The following is a 10,404-nucleotide window of genomic DNA, read 5'->3' as shown; positions in this document are numbered from 1 at the left end:
CAGCAGCGAAAAGCTGTGGGAAACATTCATCAAGCTAGACAACTGACCCTGCAACTGGGAAGGCAACAATTCAAGTTTCAGGTGCTCTTTGGCCAGATCCTTTAGCATTTGAGTAAGAATTTCCACGCCATCACAAAGCATATGAATGAAATCCATACTGGTGAAAAAATCTATAAGGTCAGTTGCAATGTGATGCTGACTATCATCGCTTCTTAGGGACAAGTCATGAGACAAGGGAGTGAAGAAGTCCTGGTTAAAATACCAAGAGTTTATGTCAAAGGAAGAGGAGCATGACAAAAGAGTGAACAGGTAACCATCCAAAGTCAGCAGTCCAAATCTATGCAGATCGAGACAAAGGAGCTAGGCAAATGAATAGTCAAAGGCAAGGTCCGATGTTAGGCAGCAAAAGATCAGAACAGTAGAACACTAAACCACAAGGAATGCACTCCACAAAGCAAAGCTAAGACTGACAATGGTCTGACCATTGCCAACCATCTAAATAACCAATCGATCATCCTGAAAGGTTGACACCTGGTGAAATTCCAACAGACCCAGCCTGTTATTGGACTGCTGGACAATCCTAAATTTGCATAGGGATAGCCCAGCATTCCCCAGCCCCTTGATTGGGCAGCTGGACTATCTCAAATTGGCATGAGGATAGCCAGCATGTTCCAATGCCTGATTGTCTGTCTGGGCTATCCTATTCCTTTATCTTTGCCTCACTAAGCCTTGCAAATTTATCAATGAGATACTTATTTTACATTTTTTTATTCATTGCCTTTACAAAGTTCTTGATCAGGCCCAACTTGATATGCAATGGTGGGTCATCTTATGTGGGTCATCAAGTGCAAGATGCAAGACATTTTTACCCCCTGGCTTAAGTGAATGTCGGAGAGGCCAGTCTCTTTTATTGTAGTGATATTCTCTTCCATGATTATCCCAATCACACAGAAAGTAGAAGTACTTTGGGCTCCACCCTGTAGACCAAGGATGAGGGCAACCACCTTTAAAGTGAACCTGTCAACAGGATTGAAATCAGTAAATTACTGAGTCAGGTTGGTGCCGTCATACTGGTTAAAATGATATCTTGGTTGATGACATACGTCTTGTGGTTGTTGTTTAATCTTTATTTTCAGTTTTCAGCCAATGAGATTCTAGTTCTTTGGGAAGGCCTGTGGGCGGGGCTTCATGTGGTGCTCTGATTAGTTATTCATTTCAAGATAAATATGTGACTTTTCAGATTTTGCATTATTCTATGCCTGAAAAGAGACCTGAGGAGTCTCGCAACCTTGCAATTTGTTACCATCTATTAGTTAGCCATTAAAAGGTATCAACCACTGAGAACTGTCAAATTTTAATATTTTTTATCCACTGGATAACACAGCACAAAGATAAATATTTAGAAAACGGGTTAATTCCAGCAGGATCCACAGGAAATCTTGATTACATAAAAAATAACTTTTATTGATTATCATAAAATTATGAACAAATATGATGTTCAATGCAAAAATAGCACTAGCAGCACAACACATATAGCAGCATTATCCTACGCATTTCGACTCTAGGTCTTCATCATGGTATGAAGGTATAGGCATTGTTCACATTTAAATAGTATACTTCCCATTCCAATCAGGTGTTATAATCATGACGAGTGCTTCAGGTTCAAGAAATAAACCAAATAGCTGCATATGGACACAAAATCATTAAAACAAACTTCCTTTGGCAAACGAACTGATAAAAACATATATTACATCCAAGAAAAATCCCAGAATGATATAAATTCACAATAGGAGAAAATAATTTGAAAAATATAAGCGGATTTTTTTTTTTACTTTTTTAATATTGTAAGATCAAATCTTGTCTCTGATTTAAACCATTTGGTATTCTTGATTCCAGGGTAAATATCCAGAAAGATTCTCTGTTTAAAAGTTTGCATTTATGATCACCCCCTCTGTAGGGGCGATAAACTTTCTCAATAGCACAACATTTTAATCCGCTTACATCTCCCTTGTGAATTCTGGCAAAATGTTTAGAAACAGCTGATGAGGAAAATGCTTGGGAATTGGCAGCATCTGATATATGCCGTCGGATCCTAGCTTTTAGCGCACAAGTGGTGCAGCCAACGTACTGCAATTTACACAAAACACATTCTACAAGATAAATCACATAATTATCATTACAATTAATTAAATCACCAATCTGGTATATATTAGAATTGTGTACAGATTTAAATGTATCAGGCTTATTAACATGGTGACATGCAATACATCGTTTTGCCCCGCATCCAAAAAAACCCTGTATATTTAACCACGTTTTTTATCCCCTTAATTGTGATGTGTGCTCTCCAAAACGACTGGGTGATAATAGGGACCCCAAAGTGGGGACTTTTTTAGCTACAAATCTAACATCACTACCCAAAATTTCTTTTAATTTCATATCTTGATTCAATGCTGGAAGATAACTTTTAATACTCACAATATCATTATACTGGGGACTATATTCTGTTGAAAAAGTTATGCCTGAAAAATGGTTTTTATTTTCATTTTTAGATTTATATAGTAAAGTCTTACGGTCAATATTATCTATTCTAGCTTTAGCCTTTTTCAAACACCAATCAAGGTATCCTCTATTAGATAATCTATTGAGAGTATTATTACATTCTTTTTAAAAAATTGTTCCATCAGAACAATTGCGCTTTATTCTGGTAAGTTCCCCAAACGGTATATTGTATTTGACGTGTGGTGGATGGCATGATCGGGCTGCTAGAATGGTGTTGCTGGCTGTCGGTTTCCTGAAGGGGGCAATATTGAACTGTTTCCTATCACAATTAACCTGTAGTTTTAAATCCAAAAAATTAATATCCCGATTATAAAAAAAATGTAAATTTGAGGTTAAAATTATTGTGATTTATATAATCAACAAATGCCATTGCCTCTGATTGAGCATCCCCCATACAAAGAGCAGGTCATCTATAAATCTGCCATACCATTTAATAGATTTACCAGAGGGATTGTCATCATTATAAAGAAAAAGTTCCTCCCATCTGGAAATTATCAAATTGGCCCAAACCGGAGAGAATTTTGCCCCCATACTCACACCGTTTCTTTGGAGGAAAAAACGGCCATCAAAACTAAAATAATTGTGAGTCAGAAGAAAATTAATGGCAGATATTAAAAAATCTTTAGTAGCGGTATTATAGGAACTGAAGGTATCCAAATGATAAGATAAGCCTTCTATAGCAATATGGTGTGGAATTGAAGGATATAGTCCTACAACATCACATGCTAGCCAGCTAAAATTTTCTTCCCATACAAAATCGTTGAAAATACCTGCTACAAATTTAGTGTTCTTGATAATACTAGGTGCATCAACTACAAGCGGTTGTAAATGGTGATCGACCCATGCCCCCAATTTCTCTCCCAAAGCACCTATACTAGCCACAATAGGTCTTATCGGTAGTGAAAAAATATTTTTGTGCACTTTGGGCAGGGCATGGTAAATTGGAATTATCGGGTTCTCTACGTACATATAATCGGTTATTTTTTTGTTTATTGCACCAGTAAATAATGCCTCCTGGATCAAATCATATAAAATTTGGTTGTAATCCTTTATGGGATCTTTTGTTAATTCCACATAGTTTTCAATATTTTCCAAATCTTTTAGGATAAGTTTTTTACATAGACCTGCAGTTAGCAGCACAATTGTCCCACCCTTATCCGACTGGCGGACTACAAGGTCAGTATTAGGCTAGTTTCACACTTGCTTTTTTTTGCAGCGCGTTTTTCCCGCAAAAAAACGCATTAAAAAAACGCATACAAATGCATACAAACGCTGCGTTTTTTTCCAGCATTTTAATGCGCATGCAGGAAAAAAACGCAGCGTTTTTGCGCGTTTGTATGCGTTTTTTGTGCGTTTGCGTTTTTTTACAGATTTTGGAAAAACCCCACAAAAAAGAAAAAACAACCATTCAACAACACACAAGACCAATGGGACTTCATTGTGGGTGTGGTATGTTAATATATATACACCCTGTCTACAGTATTCTTCACATTTGCTTGATTCTTCTCGTGACCATGGATCTGCGCTGGAAGAGTTTTCACTTCAACTTGGATTTGGACATCGCGATGGCTCAGGCGTATGCAGTTGCTTGCCATGAACAAAGGAAGAGAGAGAGGCAGCGAAGACGGCGGCGTATGTGGATACATCCGATTGTTGAACTCCGGGAGAGCCGTGGGGCATACCACACCCTCTACAGCGAGCTACGTGCAAACCCGGAGAAATTTACTGATTATATCCGGATGTCCCACGAAAGTTTCATGGATTTGCTTGCTCGTGTCCAACAATCCATCCGGAGACAGGACACACAGCTCCGTCGTGCGATTCCTCCTGAGGAACGGCTACTGGTGACATTACGGTATGTTTTAAAAACAAAGGGGTGTGGTCTGATGTTTTTTTTTGTAAATTTAGTATTCAAAACCTTGGGTAATTAGTTTTCGTGAATGTACTAATATTTTTTTTATAGTTTTTAAAAATAATATACATAAATATTAATTTTACTTCTTTGTCTGTTCACAGATTCCTGGCGACTGGAGAAACCCTATCCTCACTACACTTCCAGTACCGTATTGGAATCTCTACCTTGTCTGGAATTGTTGCTGACACCTGCCGGGCTCTCTGGAATGTTCTTTGCCCAGAATTTATGCCCCTGCCCACCGCTGAAAAGTGGATGGAAATTGCTGACAAATTCTGGACAGTATGCAATTTTCCCAACTGTTTGGGAGCTGTTGATGGGAAACACATACGGATCATCAAACCCCAAAGAACGGGATCTGAGTACTATAATTACAAAAAGTACTTTTCAATAGTACTCATTGCAATTGCGGATGCCGGATGTATGTTTGTAGCAGTGGACATTGGAGCATTTGGCCGTGGTAATGACTCGCAGGCTTTTAAAAACTCAGACATGGGCCGGAGGTTGTATGGCAACCAATTTAATTTCCCTATGCCACGGCCTCTTCCTCACACCGAAGCTCCGCCACTGCCCTTTGTAATGGTTGGCGATGAGGCATTTCAAATGTGCGGAAACTTACTGAAACCCTACTCCAGCCGGGACTTGGACCACACCAAAAAAATTTTTAATTACAGGCTGACCAGGGCCAGAAGAACTGTCGAGTGTGCTTTTGGGATTCTTGTTTCCAGATGGCGAATTCTGGGCACGGCCATTAATCTTAAACTTGAAACAGTCGATGAGGTGGTGAAGGCCTGTGTGGTTCTACATAACTTTGTGATGGCTAAAGAGCACCCGACCTTTGAACTGGACGATGATGCTCCTAACCCATTGCCTGAATTCACTCAGCACACTCTCAGGTCATCCGTTGAAGTTGGCCAAATGAGGGACAAATTTGCGGCCTACTTTATTTCTGATGTAGGACGGGTGCACTGGCAAGATGAAATGGTGTAATGTTGTTGTTTATGGTAATAAAAATCCTTATTTGATACCATTACTGAGTGCACTATATTTTTTAAACTCCGATTAATTAAAAAACTTCCCATGTATAACTGAATTTTGTTATGTTCACACACCTGGGCAGGTAAATACACATACGAGTTAAAATGCAGCATTGCTAGTCTGCGTTAAATATATTGGAATGAGCAAAGCTGCAGGCCATGAATCAGGAAACCATTTTTTTTCAAGATAAAATTGTGCAAATAGTTTAAAACAAAGTATGTGATTTTCTCAAAACACAACACTCAAAACCCAACCCCAATGAAAGTCCAAGGGGAATACAAGTCAGCATTGAGTGGATGAATGTAATCTGCTCCATTAAAAGTTATTACACTAGGCCTTTGAATGACTATACTAGGCCGTGGTATTTCAAATATGAGTATACTAGGCCTTGGGGCTAGTAGTATAGTAATATGTGAAATACCACGGCCTAGTATAGTCATACCAAGGCCTACTGTAATAACTCGATTTTTAACAACTAGCATCTTGTTTCACCAAAAACAAACTGGTGAAACTAGAAAGAAACTTATTTTTTAGACAAGTTTCAACAGTTTGTTTTTCATGAAACCAGATTCTATTTTGTAAAACTAGAGTTATTACACTAGGCCTTGGAATGACTATACTAGGCCGTGGTATTTCAAATATGAGTATACTAGGCCTTGGGGCTAGTAGTATATGTGAAATACCACGGCCTAGTATAGTCATACCAAGGCCTACTGTAATAACTCGATTTTTAACAACTAGCATCTTGTTTCAACAAAAACAAACTGGTGAAACTAGAAAGAAACTTATTCTATTTTGTAAAACTAGAGTTATTACACTAGGCCTTGGAATGACTATACTAGGCCGTGGTATTTCAAATATGAGTATACTAGGCCTTGGGGCTAGTAGTATATGTGAAATACCACGGCCTAGTATAGTCATACCAAGGCCTACTGTAATAACTCGATTTTTAACAACTAGCATCTTGTTTCACCAAAAACAAACTGGTGAAACTAGAAAGAAACTTATTTTTTAGACAAGTTTCAACAGTTTGTTTTTCATGAAACCAGATTCTATTTTGTAAAACTAGAGTTATTACACTAGGCCTTGGAATGACTATACTAGGCCGTGGTATTTCAAATATGAGTATACTAGGCCTTGGGGCTAGTAGTATATGTGAAATACCACGGCCTAGTATAGTCATACCAAGGCCTACTGTAATAACTCGATTTTTAACAACTAGCATTTTAAACAACTAGCATCTTGTTTCACCAAAAACAAAGTGGTGAAACTAGAAAGAAACTTTATTTTTTAGACAAGTTTCAACAATTTGTTTTTCATGAAACCAGATTCTATTTGGTAAAACTAGAGTTATTACACTAGGCCTTGGAATGACTATACTAGTCCATGTTATTTCACATATGACTATACTAGCCCTTGGTTTGGTTTTTAACATGTATTTACCCATCAGTGTGTGTGAGCGGCGCAAACAACATTAATGAAACTTATTAATGGTGAACCACAAATGTAAATTTATTTTTTATCACAAAAAAAAAATTTAAAAATTATTTTTTACGGCGTTTGGGGGCAGATGGTTTCAATTTGGGGGTGTGCAGGGAATATGCAACACTTGCAGTTGAAGACGGTGTTTGAGGGGAAGGGGCAACAAAACTTGTGGGGGAAGGTAGTCCAGTTAAGGGAATTAAACTTGGAACACTTGTAGGAGAGGAAATCTGTTCAGTTACATTAGTTGTAATGGCATGTCGCCGTAGGCTTGTGTGCCTGGACCGACTTTGGCCCAATGCCCGCCTTGATTGATTTCGCCTTGAAGTAGGGGCAAATATGGAATGTAGGTCCCCCGTCTGCTGGTATGGCTGCTGCTGCTGAGGTGGCGGCTGCTGCTGCAGAGGTTGCGGCTGCTGCTGAGGTGGCGGCTGCTGCTGAGGTGGCAGCTGCTGCTGAGGTGGTTGCTGCTGCTGCTGAGGTGGCGGCTGCTGCTGAGGTGGCTGCTGCTGCTGAGGTGGCGGCTGCTGAGTTGGCTGCTGCTGCTGAGGTGGCTGATGCTGCTCTTCTTGGTCAGTGCTCGTCCTTGCAGGAGGACTGGTGGCGGCAGTGATGGCCCAGGTTTGCAGAGTGGTGGTGGCAGGGCTACTACATGTTGTTGTAGCGGCAGGGCTGTTCCATGTTTGCCTAGTGGTGGCTGAGCTCCACGCATGCATGGGATTGGCGGTGGTGCTCCAGACAGGAGCAGCGCTTGCCATGGTGGTGTCGGTGAAGTGACCAGCTGCACTCAGACTTGTGGTGGTGTAACGGTGGGTGTCCAGCCTTTGAAGAGAGGTGTCCGTGCAGTGGTATGCAGCACAAGTCGGTAGTGAGGTGAAGCGAGTCAATGGTGGCACAGGTGGAAAGGACACCACTGACTGCTGACCGTACCGATTATGCTGCATAGCCTGCAAGAAAGCATTGTTGCAGGCCTGCAGCACATTCAGCTGTTGATCAGGACTAAGGTGTTCCGCCATGCCCTTTTCAATCTTACTAAAAAAATGGTGTGCTGGTCTGTTGAGGTCGGCCTCCAGACGGTCAAGGCGCTGTTCTACAGAATTGAAGCGGTGTTCAAAGTGGTTAAAACCACGTTCCATCAGTGCAAAACCGCTTTCAACTCTGTCGGACAGTGACTTGAGGCTGGAATTAAATGTCTCGCTCAAATGCATAAACTCGGGCAAGACATTCCTGTCCAAGGCCCTCTGCCGCTGGCGGGTAGTGCCCGCATAACCAGTGGCAGAGACCTGGGACAGGGGAACACCTGATGGCCCAGCTTCCTGGTCACCAGCTGTGTGTGTGTGGGACCTGCAAGGTGCTTCCTGGCTGTCGGATGGCTGGGACGGGTCAGAGGACGTCCGAGGAAGGACCGCTCCAGGGCCAGGTTGCAGGGTGCTGCTCCAGGTGCTGTGGAAGAAAGGAAAATCATTACTACCATGCCTTTACAAGAAGCATCAGCTGTGGATTAGAAAAACACAGATTAATAAAAATAAAAACCCAAAATGTATAATACTTACGATCTTGTGGCAAGGACCGGTCTTAGGAACTGCAACGCGTGATAGTGACGGTATCTAGTTCTGGTCCTTGACGCAGATCCACTGCGAACCTGGCCCTCAGCACGAACATCACTGTTGAAGCGGTCCTTGATCGAACGCCAACGTGTTCGGACTTTGTCCACTGTTGATAAAAAAAAACAGTGCCGTCAAGGACAACAGTCACTGCTTCACAATTTAGCAATACAATACTCAAAGCAGTCACTGTACACCCCGATGACACTGTTGGGTTTCCTGCTAGAATACACCTAGCACGAAACCCAACAGTGCCGTCAAGGACAACAGTCACTGCGGCACAATGTAGCAATACAATACTCAAAGCAGTCACTGTAGACCACGATGACACTGTTGGGTTTCCTGCTAGAATACGCCTAGCACGAAACCCAACAGTGCCGTCAAGGACAACAGTCACTGCAGCACAATGTAGCAATACAATACTCAAAGCAGTCACTGTAGACCCCGATGACACTGTTGGGTTTCCTGCTAGAATACGCCTAGCACGAAACCCAACAGTGCCGTCAAGGACAACAGTCACTGCGGCACAATGTAGCAATACAATACTCAAAGCAGTCACTGTAGACCACGATGACACTGTTGGGTTTCCTGCTAGAATACGCCTAGCACGAAACCCAACAGTGCCGTCAAGGACAACAGTCACTGCGGCACAATGTAGCAATACAATACTCAAAGCAGTCACTGTAGACCCCGATGACACTGTTGGGTTTCCTGCTAGAATACGCCTAGCACGAAACCCAACAGTGCCGTCAAGGACAACAGTCGCTGCGGCACAATGTAGCAATACAATACTCAAAGCAGTCACTGTAGACACCGATGACACTGTTGGGTTTCCTGCTAGAATACGCCTAGCACGAAACCCAACAGTGCCGTCAAGGACAACAGTCACTGCGGCACAATGTAGCAATACAATACTCAAAGCAGTCACTGTAGACCACGATGACACTGTTGGGTTTCCTGCTAGAATACGCCTAGCACGAAACCCAACAGTGCCGTCAAGGACAACAGTCACTGCGGCACAATGTAGCAATACAATACTCAAAGCAGTCACTGTAGACCACGATGACACTGTTGGGTTTCCTGCTAGAATACGCCTAGCACGAAACCCAACAGTGCCGTCAAGGACAACAGTCACTGCGGCACAATACAGAGCAGGGAAATACTCACTAAACGCCTTTTTGGCGGATGCTGTGGCGCTGTCCCAGCCATCCATCAACGCTGCGGCCACGTCATTCCATAGCCGCCGTGTCACCACATTGTCCTTGTACAGCCGGTCACGGCTGTCCCACAACGGCGAACGCTCCTGGACCAGGCTGATGAGCTGCTCATTATCCAGGTAGACGTCTTCATCCCGTTGTGGAACCTAGACAAAACACATTCATTAGAATAATCAAATTTAAATTGACTAAAAAGTTACAAAAAAAGAAACAAAAAAAAGAGTAAAAATAGAAGATAAAAAAAAAAAAAAACATTACAAATCATTTGATACTTACATTACGTATAACCACCGGGAATTGGCTTCGCTGCTCCTGCTGTTCGCCCTCACTATTCCCGTCCGCAGATGATGATGACGATGTCTGAAAGTTTAAAAAAACGTAAGAGATTTGGAGAAGCAGCAGATATACTTACCAGATGCACGAAAATAATCACCTCACGGTCTGCTTGCGCCAATTCCTGCCGCGATGGGGAATACTCCGATTCTGAAGACATACTGCATGTAAAAATAATAAAAATCATTAGTACATACATAATTTAAAAGGACAGGCATATAATGTAATATACTCACATTCTTCGCTGATATAATGGGTT

The 10,404-nt window shown here is 41.7% G+C and overlaps 1 protein-coding gene across 1 annotated transcript; it reads right to left on the bottom strand.

The window, feature by feature from the left end:
• Positions 1-6,829: 6,829 nt before the first annotated feature.
• On the bottom strand, positions 6,830-10,002 carry LOC141091395 (uncharacterized). Its single transcript, XM_073576951.1, has 3 exons — positions 9,763-10,002; positions 8,545-8,704; positions 6,830-8,434 (listed from the first exon to the last, which is right to left on the bottom strand). The coding sequence occupies exons 1-3, from the start codon at positions 9,806-9,808 to the stop codon at positions 7,054-7,056; spliced, it is 1,587 nt and encodes a 528-aa protein (XP_073433052.1). The 5' UTR covers positions 9,809-10,002; the 3' UTR covers positions 6,830-7,053.
• Positions 10,003-10,404: the final 402 nt, after the last annotated feature.

This window comes from Dendrobates tinctorius, unplaced genomic scaffold (genome assembly GCF_039654945.1).
Source record: "Dendrobates tinctorius isolate UK_male_01 unplaced genomic scaffold, ASM3965494v1 ptg000008l, whole genome shotgun sequence".
NCBI lineage: Eukaryota > Metazoa > Chordata > Amphibia > Anura > Dendrobatidae > Dendrobates > Dendrobates tinctorius.
The sequence above is the reverse complement of the archived record's forward strand: the minus strand, read 5'-3'. Positions and strand labels throughout refer to the sequence as shown.

Excerpts from the sequence above, each read along its gene's own strand:
- LOC141091395 (XM_073576951.1), bottom strand. The coding sequence starts at position 9,808 with ATGGATGGCTGGGACAGCGCCACAGCATCCGCCAAAAAGGCGTTTA. Across the intron at positions 8,705-9,762 it reads ATCCGCCAAAAAGGCGTTTA|TGGACAAAGTCCGAACACGT; the intron begins GTGAGTATTTCC and ends TTTTATCAACAG. Across the intron at positions 8,435-8,544 it reads CCGGTCCTTGCCACAAGATC|CACCTGGAGCAGCACCCTGC; the intron begins GTAAGTATTATA and ends TTTCTTCCACAG.